General features: G+C 55.7%; 1 protein-coding gene and 1 long non-coding RNA gene across 5 annotated transcripts in view; one reads left to right on the plus strand and one right to left on the minus strand.

Moving 5' to 3' along the window:
• Positions 1–582: 582 nt before the first annotated feature.
• Positions 583–1,695, plus strand: Tex44 (testis expressed 44). The gene has a single exon (XM_047543908.1). The coding sequence runs from the start codon at positions 583–585 to the stop codon at positions 1,693–1,695; it is 1,113 nt and encodes a 370-aa protein (XP_047399864.1).
• An 18,806-nt stretch (positions 1,696–20,501) lies between these two features.
• Positions 20,502–22,713, minus strand: part of LOC124980104 (uncharacterized) — a 30,510-nt gene continuing 28,298 nt past the window's right edge. For all 4 annotated transcript variants that reach the window (XR_007107735.1, XR_007107736.1, XR_007107733.1 and 1 more), the window contains 2 exons: positions 21,833–21,985; positions 20,502–20,682 (listed from right to left, as the gene is read on the minus strand). This is a non-coding gene — a long non-coding RNA (uncharacterized LOC124980104). The remainder of the gene's footprint in view (positions 20,683–21,832; positions 21,986–22,713) is intronic.

Below are 22,713 nucleotides of genomic sequence, written 5' to 3' on the forward strand. Positions count from 1 at the left end.
ATCAGGGTCTCAGGAGCACGCTGGGGTGCAGCTCCTCTGTGGTTCTCTGCACCTCGAGTCAGGCGAGCCAGAAGAAGATGAAGCTCATCGACCCTGTGTCCAAAGGGACAGTCAGAACCAAGCCCACCAGGCCCTGGCCTTGACATATTCCTGCCCACTGCCAATAGGCAACAAATCCCCGCAGAAAGACTGGCGAAATCAGGTCCTGTGGCACCAGAGTGGACGGAGATGCTGGAGGGGTCCCTGATACACACCGACTCTAGCTCAGCAGCTGCATTCCTTCTAATCTGCCAGAGTCACAGGCACGGTGACTCCTTGTGACCCTGTGGCAGCACCTGCACCTGCATACACACCTCCATCCTTAAGGAGACATGTGTCTTTCTTTCCCTTCCTACCTACAAACTTGACCACAAGTCGGCCATAGACTCAGTTCAGTAAGGCAGTCACTGGGCAGGCTTGCTGTCCATGTGCCTGTGACATCACCAGCCACCCACAGCCCCCTGTGACCTCACCACCTAGACATCTTAGCCCAATGGAGTCACGGCCACTGCCCCCAACCACCGCAAGTGGCAGAGGGCATAGATGACCATCGTGCCCTCGGAAGAGGCCGAAGCCACCAGCAACCCCCCACATGGCCCTACTGAGGCCTCCCTGGGCACCGAGGCTGACCACAGGCCTGCAGAGGATCCGGCAGGAGGGTCCCAAAGTCAGGTGCCCCTCCCTGCCGACGCCTCAGCAGAGGGCAGCGCTGCAGCGGCCCCTGAGCACCGAGATGTAGATCAGGCCGCCTCCGAGGCCCCGCCAACCTCTGGGGACAAAGACGAGAGTGAAGCTGCTCCCGGCAGCGGCCAGGAACCTGAGGAGATCACATCTCTGGTGCCCCAGGACCCAGGGGCCCTGCAGGTGTTCGTGGGCCGTCAGAACCTGCTCCCAGTCGGGGTAGCTGACGATGAAAGCGCTCAGGGTGGCGTGGCCTTGCTCAGTGACTCCAAGGCCCAGGAAAGGACGCCGCCAAAGGCGAGTGGCCCCAAGAGTCAGCTGGTCTTTGCTCTGCCCCCCACGGGTGCGGCCGACCCAACCACTGCAGCCACTGGTGGCCTGCGTCACCCTCCACCCACTGAGGTCACCAAGGCTGCTGAGAAAGTTGAGGGGTCCCAGATGGTGACCGGGGAGGATCTGGTGGACAGTTCCAAAGAGCTGCGGGTCCAGTCCTTCCCTCCCTCCCCGGCCTGCAGTGCACCCCCTTCACCATTGCCCAGCCCCCACGCGGAGGCCCCGGGGAGGAGGCTGCTGGACTCCGATCTCTACATGGCCGACGAGGACAGCGGCTACATGCGCTCCATGACCAGCCTGCTGGGCGGGGGCGAGGGCTCCATCAGCTCCCTGGCCGACATCCTGGTGTGGTCAGAGCCCATGGGCATGACCATGGCCATGGGCTTCCTGGCCACTGGCCACAGCTCCCCAACGGAGCTGCTGCGCAGCACAGGGCCCAGCCTGCGCTCCGTCTCCAGCATCCTGGGGAGTGCCAGCTCGACCTTCACCTCCGGGCTGGCCACCGGGACCGGCTCCACCCTGCGCTCCGTCACCCAGGTGCTAGAGTCAGTGGAGCGGAGGACCATGGAGAGCATCCGCTCCGCCATGCGCTACCTGACCAGCCACCTCGCCCCACGCCGGTTCCATGCTGGCCCCAGCTGAGACCAGATTCCCCAAGGAAACCCCAAGGACTGGCTCAGCAGCCACACCTGAGGCCCTGGATTCTCACACCTGCTCCTGCCCACCCTCCCTGGGGGCTCCCGGCAGATCAATAAACCACCAGCAGCGTTTATTTTTCTAAGCACCAGCCTCACCCCTTGTTGGAGCGGCGGGCAGAAGTCAGGGCGCTGGCTCAGATGCAGAGGTCCTGGGCTCCACCCACCACCAGGGTCGGGGAGAATAAGAGGGTCTCTGGGTCCCCCATTCTGGGCCCAGGGACAAATGGCAGTGGCTCCAAGAGGTCCCTGGTGGGGGTGGAGGGTGCTGAGTCCCAGGGTGGGTTCAGACCCCAGGGCCTCCACCTACCCTGGGCTGCCACTGGCTTTCTGGGCGCCCCTCTCCTGACGAGGGTGGAGACAGTAACCCCACCAAGGCTGCTAGAAGCCATCCAGGAGGCCGCGCAGGCCACAACACACCTCTGGCCCTTCCTAAGTCCCACATTTCAGCTGTCATTGGTATTCACCCAGGGGGCAGGTGACAGGGTGGGACAGGGTCCAGGCAGGGTGACAGACTGTCCTGCTTGGCTTCAGACCAAGGGGGTTCCTGGGATGTGGGACACCCAGGAGAGCTGCCCCCTTAGGCACAGGCCTCTCCATCGGCACCCTAGAAAGCATTAGCAAGGAGCCGGCAGAGGGCAGGCCTCAGGACCGCTGATGCTCAGGAAGTCCCAGCCTCGCTCTGGCTGGACCCTGTGCTGCAGCCAGAGGTGACAGGTGTGAGTAAACTCAGCAGGATGTTGGCCTGACTCATCGCACCCTCCTGCCCAGCCTGGACAGGGACCTTCTTCCCAGTGGGCTCCAGATGGGGGCAATGGTAGGGGAAACCAGCCAACAGATACATCTGCTTGACCTACATAGTGTTTCTCCAAGTGCAAATTAATGAATTAATTGCTAGCATTCTAAAAATGGGACTTTACATAAAAATTTAGATTTTTTTCTACCTCTTTGTAAAAATCTAGGGACCCCTGTTATGGTTTGATGCCATGTGTCCCCCAAAAGCTCGTATGTGAGACAATGCAAGGTTTAGAGGAGAAATGATTGGGTTGTGAGAGCCTTAACCAATCAACTAATTGATCCCCTAATGGGACTAACCGAGGGGCAACTGAAGGCAGGAGGGGTGGCTGGAGGAGGTGGGCATCGGGGGCGTGGCTCCGGATCTGCTTCCTGCTGCCCTCCACCACGCCCTTCTGCCATGATGGTCTGCTTCACCCCAAGGAGTGAGTCAACGGTCTGCAGACTGAGACCTCTGAAACCACGAGCCCCCGAATCAACTTCTCCTTCTCTACAATTGTTCTGGCCAGGTCTTCCAGTCACAGCAACAACAAAAGCTGACTAAGACACCCCCATTTCTTCAGGATCACAGGCTGGTAAACTTCCACTTTGGGGAGAGTGGTGCTCACCGTCAACTCAGCCTGCCTGACCTTTGAGTGACAGATGTCCCAGCCTGACCCCCAGGAGCATGCATAGGCCACACCTGCTTTGCAGATGGCTCATGAGAGGAAGTCTGACTCTTAAGCCCAAAAGAGATGCAAAGATAAACTAGACAGGTGCACCCTCTGCCCCCAGGCCCTGCCACCTTCTTGGGGTACAGCATGAACTGTCCCCATGTCATGAAAGCAAACAATTCGGAGGTTGTCAGTTTAGATCCCAGTAATGGGGAGTCACCCAGAGAAGCAACTGAGTCAGACCTGAAGGGCCCTTGCTGTTGGAGGAGAAAGGGTGCTCCCTAGACAGACAGCGGAAGAACGAGGCAACCCCAAAAATGCGCTCGTCCAAGCTCTCGACAAATAGTGATGAGCACCCACTATGGCCTGGGCCCTGCTATACAGCAAAGCTACACGCTGAGCTTTGCAAGGGACAAAAACAAAACTCCAACCAGCAGGAGGAAAGGATTAGCAGCTGGCACCAATGTGGGTGTGGGCGAGGCCGGCTCCGGGTCAGCCCGTCCTCTGGGCCATCTTCCCGGAGGCTCCCTCACTGGCTGCCTCCGTCCTCAGCCAGCTCCACCTTCTGAGAAGTGGAAACCTGTTCCCACGGGCTCTGGCAGGTGGGTCCAGGGGAGGACACTGGTTCCGTGCCCATGTCCTGCCCTGGATGGGTTACAGAGGCCACAGGACTGAAGTAGCGGTTCCAGGATCCAGGTCAAGGCCTAGAAATGGGGGTTCATCGCAGGAGGGGCAGCTGGAGCCAACCGGCGAGTGGAGAGGAGCGTGCCCTTTGGATCCACGCTGCCCTAAATGCTGGCCATCCTGCCTACCAGCTGTGCGTCCTTCGCCTCTCCTGCCTCAGTTTCCTCACCTATAAACGGCTGATGACAGTATTGGGGGGGGTGGGCGGCCGTGAGGATTGACTGGGTTCTGGGGTCAAGTGCCCAGGACAGTGCCGGCACGCGCTGAGTCGAGGCAGGGTCAGCCAGCATGGCTAGCACTCCGGCGGAGCCCGTCCTGGAGCTAGGTGCCCAGGACACATGGCGCTGTCATAAGGAGTGGAGGCGCTGTCATAAGGAGTGGAGGTGGGGGATGGGCAGCTATGCACTGGCAGTCACTGAGTTGGGCCTTCACTGTCAGAGAAGGGCAACGGACTGGAGCACAGCAACTGGGTGACGGTGGCATGCAGCAGGGGTGACAGGGTCATAGGTCCTCCATGGAGAGATGGTCCAGGCCCAGGAAAGGCAGGGCTGGCAGTGAGGGGTGACAGAAGGTGACAAAGGGAAAGGAGATATCGCAGGTGACCAGTTGGGTTGAGGGCCAGGAAAGCGGCGGTCACAATTCCCTGGTGGCCCGAGCCTGACAGGAGACATGTGGGTCACTGCCAGGTGTGGAGCACCAGGACGAGGGGCTGCGGAAGCTGTGGGAAAGGGCCAGATGGTGCGTTTCCTGCAGAACCTCGAGCTGGAGGTGAATTTGGCCTCTTGGATCATCTGTTGCTGTTCATTCTTATTTGTGGAAGTCCTGAGGATTGAGCCCAGGAGCGAATTACCACAGAGTCACATCCCCAGCCCTATTTTTTTTATTTTGAGGTGGGGTCTTTCCAAGTTGCCCAGGCTGACCTGGAGCTTGCCATCCTCCTGCCTCAGCCTCCCGAGTGCCAACGATGACAGACGGGCACCTGCTGGTTCACAACAGGAGAAGCAGGACGCCAGCTCACTCTTCGTCTTCATGGTATTGACGCTTGGAGGTCGTGGTGACTCAGTAAGGACACAGTTCATGACCAGCACTGATCCAAAGAGGAACAAGCTAGGGCAGCAACTTTGACCCCACCAGGTCCCCACCATTGACTGCCTTAGTGCTGCCCTGCAGGCCACCACCCATTGTCAGCACAGGACTCTCCCGTCTGCTCCTCCTGCTCTTTGCTGTGAGGTAAACAGTCAAGCTGGCAAACCCCTGGCGGCACATGCTCCCCAGGGGTGGGGCCCAGGCATCCAGGTGCCAGACGCCTGGGGAGACATCGGGCTGCACACTCAGGGCCGCTGGGGTCCAACATGGAGAGAAACCAGTGCCCCCAGCTCAGGATAAGTTGACCCAGGGAGAAATGAGAATGAACAGGACACCCCAAGACAGGAGCTTGAGGAGAGGAGGCATTTCATAAAACACAGGAGCAGTCGGCAAGTGGGAAAGATCCCACCCATCACTGCGACAGGGATGCGGGCTACAGGTGCAGAAAGCCAGAATCCGCACCTCAAAGCATGCCGCCCTGGCTTGGGGAGTATTTGGAACTGAAGGCAAACGAGGAAAAGCAAACTCAAAAGGAGCTTTCTGCCTTCCCCTTACCTCGAGAGCAGGTATAAATTCCCCTTGTGACAGTCCCCCTTTTCCAAACCAGGAAGGGGAGGGCACTCTCCTCACCACAGACAGAATCTACACCAGCAAGCCTAACCCGGGGGCCCCTCTCTACCAGGAGTGCCCCCACATACTTACCTTCCCACAATTTGCCACACCCCAAAAGCCCAGAAACCCCTTTCCTTGGCCTCATCAACTCTCCACAAATTCATCGTCCTCTGTTAGAACGATCTGAGCCATCACACCTTGCCACTTCTTTGGGACATTTCTTCTTTCTTCGAAGCCCGCCATACCAAGGAAAACGTCTAACATCAAATAAAACAACATGCAAACATTCTGGCGTGCATTTTAACATACAAAATAAAATTCATACGGCACTTCTGTTGTCCATCTGTCTTTTGTGGGTTTATTTTACGGCCCCAGTAACTGATCCGAAGAGGACAGAGGAATTTTTCTGACTCCCACAAAGCCTCCCTGTGGTCCGTGATATTAGATGGAAGAACACTGAGTAAGGGGGCACGCTGCTGGGGAGAGGCAGTTGTCAGGGACAAAAGGAGGGGACAGAGGTCACAGTGGTGAGGATCATGTGGAAGGTACTCTCAGGTGTGGAGAGTGGGAGGCAGGACAAAGTTAAAACCCAGCCCTGCGAAGTTGGCCAGCTTCTCAGCAAGCCAGGGAGCCTTCTCGCTGACATGTTAGGGGTGACACCTGACAACAGCCAGCATTTCTCTGGGATGGGCTTTTGGATTGTGTCCTGCCAGAAAAGGCTGGCCAGTAAACAGAAGGTCTGCTGAAATGGACATCTAGGCTGGGCCAGGAGTGAGCAGGACTGGCCCAGGGTCCCACCATCTGACCCAGCAGGAGCTTGGTGAGGGAGGTCATCAAGTCCTGGCAGAGGTCAGAAGGGACACCAGTCCAGGGAGTGGTGGACACTGTTGGGTCCCCTCATCCCCCTTTGGTGAAAGACCTGGTGGCATCCCCCAGTTGCCAGAGTACTGGCAGCAGACAACCGGCAGCAGCCTCTGCAGACAGCCACCTTGCCCACGTCCTCCCTGAGGCCCGCTGGGGCAGGCATCGCAGCCTCGACTTCTTCTGCCTGCCTGACTTCATCTTTCCTCACGGGCATGATCCCAAAGAAACATCCTGGGCACCAAACCCTGGCCAGGGCTGCTGCTAACCTTTCCATCTCAGTTGTGTGTGTGCTGGTGTGAGAAAGAGACAGAGGGAGGGAGACTCACAAACGATGGGAAAACTATAAAGCTTGTTTAAAAAAGAATACCTTCTTTTGTTTAAAAAAAAAAATTAGGGGCTGAGGAGATAGCTCAGTTGGTAGAGTGCTTGCCTTGCAAGCACAAGGCCCTGGGTTCGATCCCCAGCACCCAAAAAAAAAAAAAAAAAAAATTAGATGGGTAAGGTGGTGCTCACTTGTAATCCCAGCAACTCAGGAGGCTGAGGCAGGAGGACTGCAAATTCAAGGTCAGCTTCAGCAAATAAGTGAGGCCCTGAGCGATTTGGTAAGACCCTGTCTCAAATAAAAAATAAAAAGGGCTGTGGATATGGCTCAGCGGTTAGGTGTCCCTGGGTTCAATCCCCAGTACCAAAAAAAAAAAAAAAGTTTGAAATTTGAGGCCACTTTAACACTAGTTTAAAGCGGGGGGCGGGGAAAAGTAAAGCCAAATCTTTGTCAGTTTTTACTTGCTTTGGGAGGACAATATTTTGGTTCAGTCTGTGGCCACAGGCTAATTGGCCAGAATCCATGTGACTGCGGTCTGGCCTGGCCGGGCCTGGCCTGGTGAGGCACAGGTTTTAGGAAGGGAAAGCGCCTCTCCCGAGCAGTGATCAGGGTGCGGGCGTCCCACTACGAGGACGTCGTAGAGGCACCTGAGGTCTGAAGTACAGATTTAAATATTTAAATGAAAGCCCCCGGCCTCCGGGGCCACGACGGAACCCCATTTCTGAGGTCCGAGTCCCTGAGATGTGGGGCGCGCCCCCTGCTGGAGGGAAGGCAACACTGCCCCCACCAGGAGCGCAGGGTCGCGCTTGGGAATCTGAGCGACCCTTGTGACATTCGGAATATTACCTGCGCTACCAGCCTTGGCTGGCTCGGCAGCAAACGCATCCTAGGAAGCTCCTGGGAACAAGGGCAGGAAGACAGCGGCACAGACCTTCCAAGCGGAGTCGCTGACAGAGTTGAGCAATGATACGGCAGCGCGGCAGTGCGGAGACCCAGAGCACCAAGGCCCAGAGGCCTCAGCCCCGACCCGGCCCCCGACCCCGCCGCCGAGGTCTTCAGGGGCAGAGCCTGGAGGACGGGTCTCAGAACCTGAGCCTGAAGCAAGCGGGCCCGCCCTGTGGAGTCCTGCACAGGTGGACACTGTGGTCCCAGGAGAGGGCCTCCATTTCCACACTTGCAAGATAGAGCCTCCATCTGCCTCACAGAGATGCTGGCATGGAGGCGCACACCTGCAAACCCAGAGATTTGGAAGGTAGGAGGATTGAAAGTTCAGTCCAAGCCAGGCTCTGTGGCGCCCACCTGTAATCCCAGCCACTCCAGGGATGGCAAGTTGGAAGACAGCCTCAGCAACTTAGCAAGGCCCTAAGCAACTTAGCAAGACCATGCTTCAAAATAAAAAAAGGACTGGGGATGGAGCTCTGTGGTCAAGCACCCCTGGGTTCAATCCTCAGCACAAAAATAAATAACATGTATCTTTTAAAACAGAATGCAGAATGCAAAAGATTAAACGTGTCCCCGCAAATTTCACGTGTTAGAAACTTAATCCCCAAATTTATATTGTAAGGGTATTTGCAGGTGGGACCTTTGGGTGGTAATTAGGAGTAATGAGATCATTAGTGCAGGCCCCATGATGGCCCTAGTGGCTTTATAAGAAGAGGGAAAGAGACCCAAACTAGCATGCTTGCTCTGTCTCACTCAGGGATACACTCCCCCACATCACGATGCAGTGAGAAGACCTTGCAGATGCCAGCACCAGGCTCTTGGGCTTCCTGCCTCCAGAACCATGAGATAAATTTTTTTTTTTTTTTTTTTTTTTTTTTTTTTTAATTTTGAGACAGGGTTTCACTAAGCTGCTTAGGGTCTCAATAAGTTTCTGAGTCTGGTCTCAAACTAAACTTCTGTTCTTTATAAATTACCCAGACTTAAGTATTTTGTTACAGCAACAGAAAATACATTGAAACAGCATTTAACAGTGGACACATGGCAAAATCAATTTTCTTCCTTCTTGCACTTTCTGTTTTGCCTTGGTATTGTTCAGGAATCTCTTAATTGGAAATGACAGTACCCAAAGCGAAGTAGTTTAGACACAAGTGGTATTAAAGGGTTGTGTCATGAAGAGCTAGGAAAGAACTGGCTTTGGGATGCCTGGCATCGGGGACTCAAAGCTGTCAGGACTGTCTCCATCCTCCTGAGTCACTTGTCTCCTCCACCTCCCATGACTCCTGTCTTTCCTCCAGGTTTCTACTCTCTTCAGACTCCGGAAGCTCCAAGTCCATAGGACCAGAAAGGAGAAGTCTGTCTCCCCACTCTGAGTCTGATCCGTCTTGGAGAAGGGACTCTGGCCCAGCCTGGATCACATGTTGGAAAGGATCATCCTTCACTAGTGCTGGTGCCTCTCTCAGCAGGCTGCTCTGCCCCACCCTGGGCCATGCTCCTCCCAAAGGGGAAGGAAGGACCCGCACAGCCTGTCTCTCTGGCTCCTCTAGGTCTGGGACTGCAGGTAGCACCCTAATCTCCACACCTCCTGCATCTTATGTTTCCCCAGCAGACAAAAGTCACCTTTCCCACAAATACAGGTCAGAACAGCAGGTGGGGCTGGATGTTTGTCCAAGGCCACACACAGCCCACTTCTAGGCTCTGGGCCCAGGGGTGTGGTCACCCACTATTCGAGAACTTATCTGTGAATCTTCTATACACAACTTTCCTGTATTTATTTCTATTTTCTTCTTTGTGGTATTGGGAATTGAACCCAGGTGTGCTTTTTCCACTGAGTTATATCTCTGGTCCTTTTTATTTTTAGACAGTCTAAGTTGCAGAGGCTGGCCTTGAATTTGCCTTCCTCCTGCTTCAGCCTCCTGAGTCCCTGGGATTACAGGTATGTGCGTGCCAACACCCGCAGCACAAATTTTGCTTAACCTGTGATTTGGAAAGAGGAAGACATTCAGATTTTTGAGAACTCCCCTCAACTCCATGGATTCAAGAAAGATTCCTCCGCATCTCTGAATTTTAAATGTCAACCAAAAAAATAAATAGAATTCACCTAAAAGTTTGGTTTTGTGCTGGTGTAGTGCATACCTAAAATCCCAGCAATTTGGGAGGCTGAGGGAGGAGGATCACAAGTTCAAAGCCAGCCTCAACAATTTAGCAAGGCCCTAAGCAACTCAGTGAGACCTCTCTAAATAAAAAAATAAATAAAAAGGGCTGGGGATGTGGCTCAGTGGTTAAGCACCCCTGGGTTCAATCCATGGTACCAAAAAAAAAAAAAAAAAAAAAAAGTCTGTTTCTCTACTAACCTTCTGTAGTAGTACTGTTCAAAATAGAGGAAAAACGTCTTCCCCAGATGGCCTCCACCACAAAGAACGTGAACAAGACGAAGTTCCTCTAGCAATAAACAGTAAGGGAGGGAGGTAGAGCAGGCAGGTTCATGGTGGCAGACTGCCACAGGCCCCTGCCTGAGGTTCTGTGTCCCCCAGCCTGGGTCTCTGCTAATGTGAAACTGCAGAGAGACATTCTAAGAACAAAGTCCAATGTCCCCATTCCCCTCACCCAGGGGCACCTGGCCTGGCCTGACTGCAGCCTCAACCCCTGTCCCCTAGCGGTGATGGAGGTGAGGGCCACCCGGCACAAACGCAGGGGCAGGCACAGGAGTGCAGGAGGTAAGCCGGGATGACAGCAGAAGGCAGCGGGCAGGCGTGTGTCCTCCCCCGAGGCAGGTGGCCAAGCGGAGATTTCCTGGGTAACCAGAGGGAGGGGATGCAGGCGCGCCGTGCTGCCACCTGCTCTGTAGCAGAGCAGGTTGGGGCCTGGCGAGCAAATCCGGCTGGAAGCGAAGCGGGGCGGTCAGCTGGGGTGAGCCCGAACAAAGGCCGCGTCCACCAGAAATCCCGGCCGGCTGCCGGGCGCACTCGGGCCACAAAGGGCCTTTCTCCGGCCAGCGGCGGCCCGGCCGGCCCCAGGGCAAGACAGGGTGTCGGCCGCAGCCAGGCGGCGCCGCTTCCTCCGAGGGAAGCGCCGCTGGGATCCGGCCCAGGGCGCAGGGGCGGGCGGGTCCCACCGCCCGCGGCCCCGCCCCGGCCCCGCCCCGCCGTCTCCATGGCGACCGTGACCTCAGCGCCCCCGCGAGGAGGGAGAGTCTGAGACGGTTGCTGCGCAACGGGGCCGGTGACGTCAGTCAATTGAGTTTGGTTCCCAAGGCAACTGGCCGGGCAGCTGGGCCGGGAACTATTTGTGTCTGTCCCCGGAGGGGCCGCGGAGCCTCCGGGGTCTGGCGCTGCCGAGGAAGTGCGCTCCCGGACGGGGGCAGGCGGGGTCCGCGACACAGTGGCCCTTTCAGGCCGCCGAGGCCGCCGACCCGGGCGGGGCGGGGGCTGCGCCCTACATCGGGCTCCCCGCCTTCGCTCCCTGCGCCCTGCTTTTCTCCCCTCGTGTCCTGGAGGCCCCTGGACCGCCCGGCTTTGTCCCATTTATAAAGCTTTCCTGCGTAAACCCTGGAAGAAAGGGACTTCTGTTTGTGGCAGCCCGGCCCCCGCCGCCCCCTCTCTGGCACACAGTAGGCACTCAGTACGGCATTCCCATGGGACTGAGGACCGTCTCTGCCCTTTCGAGCTGCCAGATGCCTCCGGCATCAGAACCCCCTGTTAGGTCCTGATATTCAGCACCTGGTCGCCTGCCCTGGGTGCCCTAGCGGGCAGATGGGCTACAGGACTTGTGGCCACACGAGAGGCCCCTTGCACAAAAAGACTGAGGGACAGTGCAGGAAATAGCCTCAGTCAGGCCCACTGAGCATGAACTGCAAAGAGCGTGAGAGGACAAACATGGGGGAATTGAGGCAGGCCGCATCCATAGCAGAAGAGAAAGGAGGTCTGAGCCAGAGTGGAAAAGACCCTGAGGAAGGAGACATGACGGGAGCGGGAGTACTCTCAGGTGCCCAAAGGTAAAGCAGTGACCTAAATTTGGGCCTGCACTGGCCTACACCTGCCAGTGGCTCAAGACTCAAGGCTGGGACGGACCGCAGCTTTAGGAAATGCAGTCTACCCAGGCCTCTCCCACACCCTTCCTGCTGGTATCATGACACCACAGGGTAAAATTCAGGTCCCTCACCATCTGTCTCCAGAGAGCTGCCACCACCTCCCCCAGCCCGTTAGTCCTAGCACAACATCCCGAAGAGCCATCTGCCCAGGAGCCAGGGCACACTCTGTCTGGCCCAGGGAGGCATCTTCCCATCCCCATAAACTCCAGCATCTCATCAACAGCTGATGGCTGCCATCTGACAGACCGACCAGGGGCTCCAAGTGCAGCAGGCAGCTGGTATCTCTGAGTCCCTACACTGCCTTTCCAGGGCAGCGACTCTCCACAGTCCAATCTACAACCGGGACAAGTCTCCAACTTACATCTCCTCCTTCCCTCTGGGTGCGGGGTGGCATCAGGATCCCTGTTTCATGCACAAGGACACTGATGCTCAGGCATTGCCCGTCCTGTCTGAGGATGTACCTGGGCCCACCTCCCACCCAGGTTCCCCCCGTCTCCCTCAGAAACTGGCCCTGGGCCCAGGATCAAGACCTGATGAGCAGGACCTGATATATAATTTGCATGGTCCAATACAAAATGAAAACTTAAGGTCCCTTGCTCAAAAATGATTAAGAATTTCAAGTCAGCAGGGTACAGCGGCACTTGCCTGTAATCCAAGCTACTTAGGAGGCTGATGCAGGATGATCACAAGTTCAAGGCTAGATCCTGCAACTTAGTAAAACCCTGTTTCAAAATTTAAAAAGTAAATAAAAATAAAAAGGGCTGGGGGATGTAGCTCAGTGGTAAAGCACCCCTGAGTTCAATCCCAAGTGCTAAAAAAAAAAAAAGAATTTTAAGCCAGGTGTAGTGGCATGTGCCTGTAGTCTCAGTTACACTGGAGGCTGAGGCCGTAGGATCACTTATGCCCAGGGGTTCAAGGTTAGCCTAGACAACAGAATAAGACCATCATCTCAAAAAAAAATTTTTTTTTCAAAAATTCAAGATGGTGATAGGAAAGCATTAAATAAGGAAAACTAAGAATGGGACCCTATGACTCAGGCATGGTGGCACAAGCCTGTAACCCCTACGATTTGGGAGGCTGATACAGGAAGATCATAAATTCAAAGCTAGAGTCAGCAACTTAGCGAGGCCCTGTCTCAATATAAAAAATAAAAAGGGCTGGGGATGTGGCTCAGTGGTTAAGCTCCCCTGGGTTCAATCCTCACTACTAAAGAAAAAAGGAATGAGACCTTCCATGTGACTGTGGGTCACATGCTCATGAAGCTGGCCTGAATGGTAAATCCTGGACACCATGCCAGCCTCCTTTCCTTCTGGGACACAGTCCCCTGGTGGAGGCCTACTGGGCACCAGGCACTGTTCCCGGAGCGAATGGTAAAGCACAGCAAGGTGAATAAACATCCCTGCCCCCAGTCCAGCAGGGGAGCAGGCAAGAAAGAACAAAAAGTATCAAGCAATAACATGGAACCTAGAAGTCCTATAAAAGTCAACAAGGCCGGAGGATCGCAAGTTCAAAGCCAGCCTCAGCAACTAAGCAAGACCCTGAGCAACTTAGTGAGACCCTGTCTCCAAAAATAAAAAATAAAAAAGGGCTGGGGCTGGGGATGTGGCTCAGTGGTTAAGTGCCCCTCGGTTCAATCCCCATACCAAGAAACAAAAATTAATGTAACAGCCAGGCATGGTGGCAAATGTCTAGAATCCCATCAACTCAGGAGGCTGAGGCAGGAGGATCACAAGTCTGAGGGCAGCCTCATCAGTTTAGCAAGACCCTCGGCAACTTAGTGGGACACTATCTCAAAACTTTTAAAAAGGGCTGGGGTTGTGACTCAGTGGTAGAGCACTTGCCTAGCACGCGTGAGACACTGGGTTGGATCCTCGGCACCACATAAAAATAAAGGTATTGTGTCCATCTACAACTAAAAATACTTTAAAAAAATTTTTTTTTAATTTAAAAAGGTCTGGGGATGTGGCTCGGTGGTAAAGCACATTTGGGTTCAATCCCCAGTGCCAAAAAAATAAATAAAACAACGATACAGTACAGAATGTTCCATTGTGACTGGGGGCAATTGCTCTAGATCAAACTTCATCTAGGTCAAGGGCGGCCTCTCTGTGGAGGCGATGTCTGAGAAAGAGGCCAGGCCCCGGATGACCTGACAGACAAATACCAACCAGTACTCCCCAACGGGAAGGAGTTGAGGTGTTGATTCAAGGGTACAAAAAGTTACATCTAGAATAAGACTGAGGTGCTGAGGGGGCCTGAAAGAAGAATCCAGCTTGCTTTCTGAGTGAGACAGCCCTCAGCAGGGCAGCGGGGGACGACTACTGGTTCAAGCACACTGGCTGCCAGGCCAAGTGTGGATCTGTCCCTACCGTGCAGCACACAGGCAGTTCCAGAAACTCTTCTGGAAGGGTTGTGTGACCTGTGGTTTCAAGCTCTGCGACAGCCTGGCTGGGGCTCAGGGGTGGAGTACAATCCATGGACTGCCCTGAGCTAAGTAGGCACTCAATGAACGATCGTAGATGCACAGTTGACACCCGTGCTTCTGCAAATCCAGAGCCTTCTCGGCGTACTCCCCGTCAGCACCGCTTGGGAACTTAGAAGGAATGCAGAATCCTGCGCCACACTCAAATCTACTGGATCAGAATTTGTCATTTAACAAGATTCCCAAGAAACTCTGATGCATGATAAAGTTTAAGAAGTACTTCTAGGCTGGGCACAGTGGTGCATGCCTGTAATCCCAGTGGCTTGAGAGGCTGAGGCAGGAAGATCACGAGTTCAAAGCCAGTCTCAACAACTTAGTGAGGCCCTAAGCAACTCAGCAAGACCCGGTCTCTAAATTAAATATAAAAAGGGGCTGGGGATGTGGGTCAGTGAGTGGTTAAGCGCCCCTGAGTTCAACCTCTGGTACCAAAAAAAAAAAAAAAAAAATAAGTACCTCTAGAGCTCAGGGTGAAGCTCAGCAGAGTGTTTGCCCAGCATGCAGTGGGGACTGCAGGGCGCTGGCAGGACAAAAGAGAGGCAGCCCTTAAGCCCAGCTAAGATGGAAAAGGATTTTGATTGGCAGTAGGAAAGGTGCATTACAGGCCAAGACGAGGCGGGAAAGGAAGCAGGTGTGAGTGGAGGGCCTGGGTTGAAGCACAGAGCCCCAGGGATTTGCGAAATGGGAAGGTAGAGGTCTGAGAAGGTTTTACCAGAAAGTCCCCCAGATGAGTCAGGCTGCAGGAGTCTGGATTCTGACTTTGCCTTCCTCTAGCTAGTGACCCTGGGCAAGTTACTTGACTGTGAACTTCCCCACTGTGTCTAGGGGTACAACCCAGGGTCCTTTGGAATATTAAATAAGATAGCACACCTAAAGCACTTACTTAGTAGAGGGCCAGGCACAGCATCAGTGTGGGGCGCAATCAGTAAATAGTAACTGTGATGTTGCCAGGGGAGGTGTGGTGGCACATGCTGGTAATTGGTGACTCAGGAGGCTGAGGCAGGAGGATCACAAGTTCGAGGCCAGCCTGGGTAACTTAGAGAAACTCTGACCCAAAAAGATAAATAAAAAGGGCTGGGGATGTAGCTCAGTGGTAGAGTGCCCCTAGGTTCAATCTCCAGTAACACACACACACACACACACACACACACACACACACAATCTAGATTGGGTAGGCCAGGAGCAGGCACTGAAGCCTTCCAAGATGGGAGCATTACAGAGCTTGGGTTTTAGATCAGTGTGCGGCAGCACCAAGAATGGGTGGTTGGTAGGACTACAGATGATAGGAAGTCACCATACAGGGGCAAGAGGCACTGAGAAGTGCCCCAGGTCTCAGGACAGAAGTCACCACCTTTGAGCTTAGTGGAGGTAGGGATCAGGATGACTCTAGACCTGGGGATATGTGCTGTGGGAAGTCTGCTAGGTGGGGAGGGGAAGCTCCGGGATAGCACAGAGGGGAGGTCCAGGACAGAAGAGTCCGGACCAGAACCAAAGAAGAAAACCCAGGCAGCCACAGAGTGGTTTGTGGGTGCCATGGGAAAGACAGGCCTCTCGAGAGGGAACAGGGAGGAGCTGAGAAGGAGGCGTGGGAAGCAGGAGGTGAGCCCTGTATACACACAGTTGTCTCAGTTGGGGACTCTCCCTTGAAAGTGGCAATCACCCTGAGTCATTGAGTCTGAGAAGTGACTCACCTCTCAGAGAGGAGGCAGGAGCAGTAATGAAACCAACACTGATCGGGTGCTACCTAACTATCTGACATACTTGGTAAGCCCTTAAATGCATTAAATGGACTTCGAAAGCCCTAGAAGGTGGTACTATGACCATCCCCGCCCCATACTGCAGATGGAGAAACAGAGGCCCAAGGAGGCTGAGGTTATTCCAGAACCTTCAGCAGGTACAATAGATTTTGGCTGTACCTGGTATTTATGGCAGGCTCCATTCTGGTTGGCTAATGCCTGTCTACTGGTTATTCAATGTTTTGGACGTTGCCCTGGTTACACAGTTGGTTGGAAGAGATGGAATTCAAAACAGCCCCGAGCCACGCTGGGAACCACGATCCTCTCTCCATCTAGAGCAGCCACCACCCAGAAACGGCACACCTCAGGGCAAGCGGGGTGTGTCGGCGGGCTCTGTAAATTACAAAGCACAATATAAATAGCAAGTTTGTTGATTCCTCCATGGCAAAAGCAAGAGAAGCCTGTTGAAGTGGAGGAAGCTGGTCCATGAGGCAGCCCAGGATGTGCTGCCGTGGGGGACCCAGCAGTCTCTCTACTCCCTAAATGTAGGGAGAAACTACCTCAAAAGGAAAGTCCTCCCTGACCAGAACCTTGACATACCAACACCTAGAAGCCAACCAGCAGGTTAGGAACTGACCAGGCCCTCCTGCAACTGGCCACCAGGGGGTGCTGCTCCCTCAGCCTTCCTTGAACTGGACCTTCCCATCTGCTCACGAGAAATCAGGATTTAGGAACCCTAGGAGCAACAACCACTTAAGACTTTGAGATACAGAAAAGAAGGGAGGGATGCCAAGAAAAGGTGGGAGTTGATCTCTGTCCCACCAGGAGGAAGGACAGGATAGAAGGGGAACTTGTACCCACTTAAAATTCCCAAACAGCCCTGTGGAGGAGCTCTTGCTCCCATTTCACAGATGAGGAACTCGAGGCCCAAGAATGTATAAGATCAGGAGAGGGACAAGCAACAAATTTCATCTGATTACACGGACAGTCGCCCAGGGATCACAAGTAGATACCAGTTCATTTGACTCTGTGGGGTCACTGGCGACCCTACCTCTGTTGACCTTGCTTTGAATCATGGCCACAACTGACTTCTCTGCCAGGCTGTCCCCACCCCATTCCTCCACCTTTTTTTTAATCCCCCAGCCCAGCAGGCCCCTTCTTGAACCTGAAACCTTTTAAAGTCTTGGGCTTCATTGCTCTCTGACTTCCAGGGGCCCCAGCCCCACCCCATGTATTACCCATCCCAGCACAAACCTGGGCAGAGTCGATGACCTCCTCTGTTCCCAAAGACTGGCTCTGGGCCACCATAACCGTGTTCTAACCTACAACCCTTTCACAACCCAGGGACCCCGAGGGGTCAGGTTTTATTCCTTGCACACCACGGCAGGCGGAAGCTCAAGGAAACAAAGGGACATTTGAACCAGGAAGAAGCTGTGCCAGCTCCCACCAACTCCTTTTATGGCCTCTGGGCCCGGTTCCTCCTCCTTCATAAAAAGTCAGAACTGGAAAAGTCTTCAAGAGTCACTAGGTACTTCTTGCGCCAACACTTTCCTTTTCCACAGAAAAACCCGTTGTGCCACCTACCAGTCCTCCGCCAGATTTACAATTTACAAGACCAGGCTCGGCTGGGCAGCGTCCCGAGCAGGAGCGAAACTCCAGCCCTGGGGCGGGCGGGACCTGGGCATGTCTGCCTCACCCCCACCCCCCGCGGCCAGTCCCCGCACCTGTAAACCCGAGCAGGCCTCGCGCGCTTCCCCGAAGGTCCCTGCCCCCAGCTTCTGAAGTGCTCCATCTAGCCCCGGGGCCCCGCCCTATCGAGCCTCGGTTTCGTCTCCCCAGCCAACCAGCCTCTTCCTCCTCTGCGCCCAGGGAGCTGTGTGTAGCTCGCGTGTCTGGGCGCACGTGCGTGTAAGCGATCGTGTGTGTGCAGGAGGGTGTGCGGCTGAACTCGCCGCCGCGCACGCGTCTCGCTGGAGCTGTCGCCTGTGCGCGCCTCCTGCGTGCGGGCAGCGACAGGCTGCCGCAGCTGCGTTCGCCAGCCAAGTGGCCGTGTGCAACGCTGCGTGTGCCCCGCGCTTACTAGCCCAGGCCGCCCGCCACCCGTGATGCGGGGCACGCGACGCCCGGCATCTGGGGCGTGGGGACCAGTATTCCTTTCCCGCCCGGACTTTTTTCTGCTCCCGGGGCCTCCGCTTTGCCCCGCGCGGGCGCGCTCCGGGGCGGAGGCCGACAGCAGCCCCGCCCGGGCCATCCGGCTAGGGTGGTATTGCTGCCGGGCGCGCGCCGCCCCCGCGCCAGCGCCCAGATGGGTTTTTCCATGACTGCATCCGGCCGCGGCCCGCCTTTGTTCCCGCCGTCCGTGGCCTGCCTGCGCGCCTGCCCGCCTCTTCCCAGCGCGCCGGGGTTTTTCCAGGGCTCAACTGGAGCATGGAGGAGCCGCCTCCCCGCCCCCGGCCTCCCGCGCTCGGGGCAGGCCCGAGTCCCCCTTTGGAGAGCCAAGCCCTCCCCAGACCCGTCGTTCTGTCCCCCGCACCCTCGTCCGCGTCTCCAGGACTGTGGCCTCCGCCCCACAGTTGTGCGCAAAGTTGATCGCCACCCCCAACCCGCGCGCCCCGGTATTTGGCGAAGGTGCTGTCGGCGTCCCAGGTCCCTCCTGAAGACTGCACGTTCCTGGGGGCGGGGGTCGTCTCTGCCTCCGGGGTGCCGACGGGGTTCTTGCTCTGCCTTAGGGGCTGACCGGGCGGCCTGGCGTTGGGAGGCTGGGCCGCCCGCGGAGAGAGCTCGCGCGCACAGCGCCGGCCCGGGAGATCACCGCGTGTTCGTGGCGCGAGGGCAGCGCCTTATTACAGCGCCCACCCCCACGGGGAAGTGGGCACTCAGGCAGAAAGTAGCAGGGCTCGGGGGTCTCCTCTGTGATCCCCCCAACCTCTCCTCGCTCTCGGGAAGGAAGGGGAGCTATACCAAGAAGGGACTGGAGGAATGGGGGAGAGATATTCCACAGTGAGGGCAGACCCAGAGACCCGGGGCACTTCCTGGGGCAGGCACTGGGCCCTTGGGTTCCATATGCCAACTGGAGATTGTGTGTCCGTGGCCCCATCTGCCCGCACTGAACTGAATTCGGTTTGTCCCCGCGCAGCGACTGTGCGTTCGGGGGAAAAGTGTCAGAAACGCACTGTTTGCTCCCGAGCGCGGCTACGTGAGCGGGCTGGAGGGCAGGCTTCGCAGAGGAAGGGGCCCCGAGTTAGGAGGGTGACCGCCCCGGAAAGGGGCGGGATCCGGGGCGAATTCCTTCCCACGGCCTTAGGAGAGGCCTCTCAGACCTCCGAGATCAGGAGGCGAGAGCAGGTGGGAGGTGCGGAACACCCAGACCCACGGAGGCCCGGAGCCGCCCTACTGGGGATGGCGGCAGGGGTGGCCCCTTCCGTCCTGAGTGCCGGCTTCCGGCAGTTCAGCCGACTACTCCCTCCACCACCCTGTCCCTGGGGATCATCCTGTTTCTCGAGCAGGAACCCGGGGCCTGCGGTGCTTCCTCCGGTGGCCGTCATTGTCAGCTTTGCGGCTCTCCCAGGTGTCCCCAGGCCCCTCTCTCCTCAAGTCTTGTTTGCTCCAAAACTGGGGAGCCCTCACCCCGACTCCCAGACGCCTGGTCTGGGAAATCCCACACAGCTGGGTTCCCTCCTGCTCACGGGAGAGCTCCGACGTCCTTTGCCCTTGTGGAATTGGCCAAAGTCCCAGCAGCCAAGACAGCCTTAGCTAGGGCCCAGTCTCCACCCCCCTCCCCCACCCCCCCCCCAGGAGAATTTGAACCAAGGTGCCTGTAGCCGCTTCACTGTAGCCCCCACCAGCCTTGGTGTGTGGAGCTCCTCATCCTAGCTCCGCCCCATGTTGAATTAGCCAGCAGGGCCTCCTGCGACCCTCTTAGAAGCAGGATGCAGCCCAGTCCCACAATGATGGCATCTGGCTTCTTTCTTCCTGTGCCCTGCTCTGGTGGTTTCACGTGGTTTCCACCTGTCCTCCCTGGCCAGGGCCAGCCTGGAGGACTCCGCCTAGAAAGAGAGCCCATGGGCAGCCGCCTGTGCTATGGGTCACAGACCCAGTTCCCAGGGGGAGGCACACATCAAATGTCTGTCACAAAGAGTCCAGGTGATTTGTACCCATTAGCTTCTTATCTGCTGTCCTGTCCTCAACTGCTCTGGCCCACCGCTCACCCTTCAATCCCTGCTCTTGCTCAGACTTAGAATCATAAGCCCTGGCCTTAACCACTGCTCTTCCCCAAGTTTCACTCCCTCTCACACAAGTTCCAGAAGTTCCCTGGGGGTCAGAGTGTTTTTCCTCCCTTGAAAGGAGAGAGCTGGGGAGGGGAGAACAGCACCCGGCAGTTGCTTTGATCTCCGTGGGCTCTAAGCATGGAATGAGCCTTCCCACAATGATAGCATTTGCTACAGCCAAGCTCTGTGAATACTAACTCATTTAACCCACGTAACCACACTGGGGGGAGCCGTGTTTTTCTCTCCACTTTATGAATGAGAAAACCAAGGTGTGAGAGGTGAAGGAACTTGTCCAGGGCCACAGAGTGAGAGGCGAAGCTTGATGCTGCTGGGTACCTGCGCCAGAAGCTGTGCTCTGCTTCTGCACCTCAGCACTGGCGAGCGAGCGCTGCTGACCCCCACAGCTCACCTGTGAAACAGGAAGGAGGGGTAAGCGCGGGGTTAGGAGGGCTGGGAAGAGCAAAGCCTCATCTGTAACGGTGCTGTCTGACCGGCTCCCACTTTGGGGCTGTTAAAATTGCTTTATGGTTTTTTTTTCTTTTTAATTATAACTGTCAACCCAGAAATTTATGACGCTAATAACCATCTTGCTGGTAGAAAATCCCAGTCCGCTACACTACAGCCCTTGGTGCACACCTGTAGTCCCAGACGCTCAGGGGACTGGGGCAAAAAGATGGCAAGTTCAAGGCCAGCCTGGGCAACTTAGACTCTTTCTCAAAAGAAGGCGGGGCAGGGATTGAGAATTGAACCCAGAGGCACTTTATCACTGACCTACATCCCCAGCCCTTTTTATTTTTTATTTTTGAGACAGGGTCTCACTGAATTGCTTAGGGCCTTGCTAAATTGTTGAAGCTGGCCGTGAACTTGAAATCCTCCTGTCTCAGCCTCCTTCACTGGGATTTCAGGCATGTGCCACCACACCTGGCTCCCTGTCGCAAAATTCTTAAAAAGGAGTGAGGGTTAGTGACATAGCTTAGTGGTTCAATCCCTACTAAAAATGAGTAAAAATTAAGAGGGCACTGCTCGTGATTCTAAGAGGAATTGTGGACAGTATCGACTGAGAATCTGTGAGCAGAGCCTGGTCTACAGGTCTAGAACCCTCTGCTCTTCAAGATTGCTGCTCAACCTGCCTTTTTCCAGCCTGGCTTCCTGCTGCAGAATGTCCCTCCTCCTGGGCTCTTCCCCCTGTTCTACCTGTTGATTCCTATATTCAGTGACCCACAGAGCCTTGTCACCTACTGGGTGAAGATTTTTTTTCCAGTACTGGGGGTTGACAACAGCTCTGAGTCTCCGTGTTTGTGAGATGATTGATGGAACCTGGGGCCTTCCTTTAGTACCTCATGAGCAGTTGCTGGCTTCCTGACGGGTCGTGGGAATGTGTAAGCTTCAAACATGCCCCTGCAATCCCCAGCACCCTAAGACAAAACCAAACCAAAATATGCCCCCAGGTAACTGCATCTGGATATTCTGAATTAGTGATGTCCCTGTGAACTCGACATTTAACACGTCGAGAGCAAGTGTCAGCCGACTGACTTAGTTTAGCTACTGACTCAGTTTACCTGTAAGTGATCGGACACTCCGGGGCTAACTGGGATCAACCAGTAGGGTTAGCAGTATCCTAAGGTTGGCGGTTTATCATGGTCAGGCCTCTGCGGTAGGAAGAAGACGGTGAGCATCCGTGCCCGTGCTAGAGATGTGTGGGTGTGATTTATCTGAAAAGGGAAGGACTTTAGCAGCTAGTTCAAAAAACAGGTCCAGCAAGACTTGGTCTGTTGGGCTTGCTGCTCAGAGCCGCACCCCTGCCGCTAGGTCCCCTCACGCTAGTGGCAGCCCCATTCAACAAGACCTCAGGGGAGTGCTGCCCAATGTCAGGGGGTTCCTGGCAGCCTCCGGCCGAAAGGGCGACTGGCACCTGGCTGTAGCCATGGGGAATGGCCCACGTGTCCTCCCACCCCACCCTCCTGCACATCCCAGGCAAACACATGGCCCCTCTGAACGGTTTCCTCCTGCAAGGGAGGGGTGGGAGGCTCCCCACTGCCCGCACCCCGTCCTTGGGGTCTCACTCACTCACTCATCTTTCCTGGCTGGAGCCCATCCCTGCACCTGGGCCCTCCATTATCACTGCTCAGAATTTCCAAGGCCTCCATAGGGACCCCTCCGCCCACCCGCAGGCGCCGACCAGGACCTTCGTGGGACCTGGTATGACAAGGTTCCTGGAAGCCGCCGAGTTGGCTTCATTGCCTGGAACTTGTTTACTGCAGTTCGCAGCCTCCCCGGACGCGGGAGTCTTCTCCCCAGTGGGGAGCCTGTTTGTATTTGCTTCCTGGTGGCCCTGGTGTGCCCTTCTGGCCTCCCGGGCACAGCGGATGCCCGCTCTTCACTCGGGCTCTGAGGAAGTGGTCCCAGGAACTGCGGACAAGCCTCCCCGCCGCCATGTAGA

Source organism: Sciurus carolinensis, chromosome 3 (assembly GCF_902686445.1).
Source record: "Sciurus carolinensis chromosome 3, mSciCar1.2, whole genome shotgun sequence".
NCBI classification, from domain to species: Eukaryota; Metazoa; Chordata; class Mammalia; order Rodentia; family Sciuridae; genus Sciurus; species Sciurus carolinensis.

What these genes read in the sequence shown, in the direction of transcription:
- Tex44 (XM_047543908.1), top strand. Translation starts at nt 583, where the DNA reads ATGACCATCGTGCCCTCGGAAGAGGCCGAAGCCACCAGCAACCCCCCA.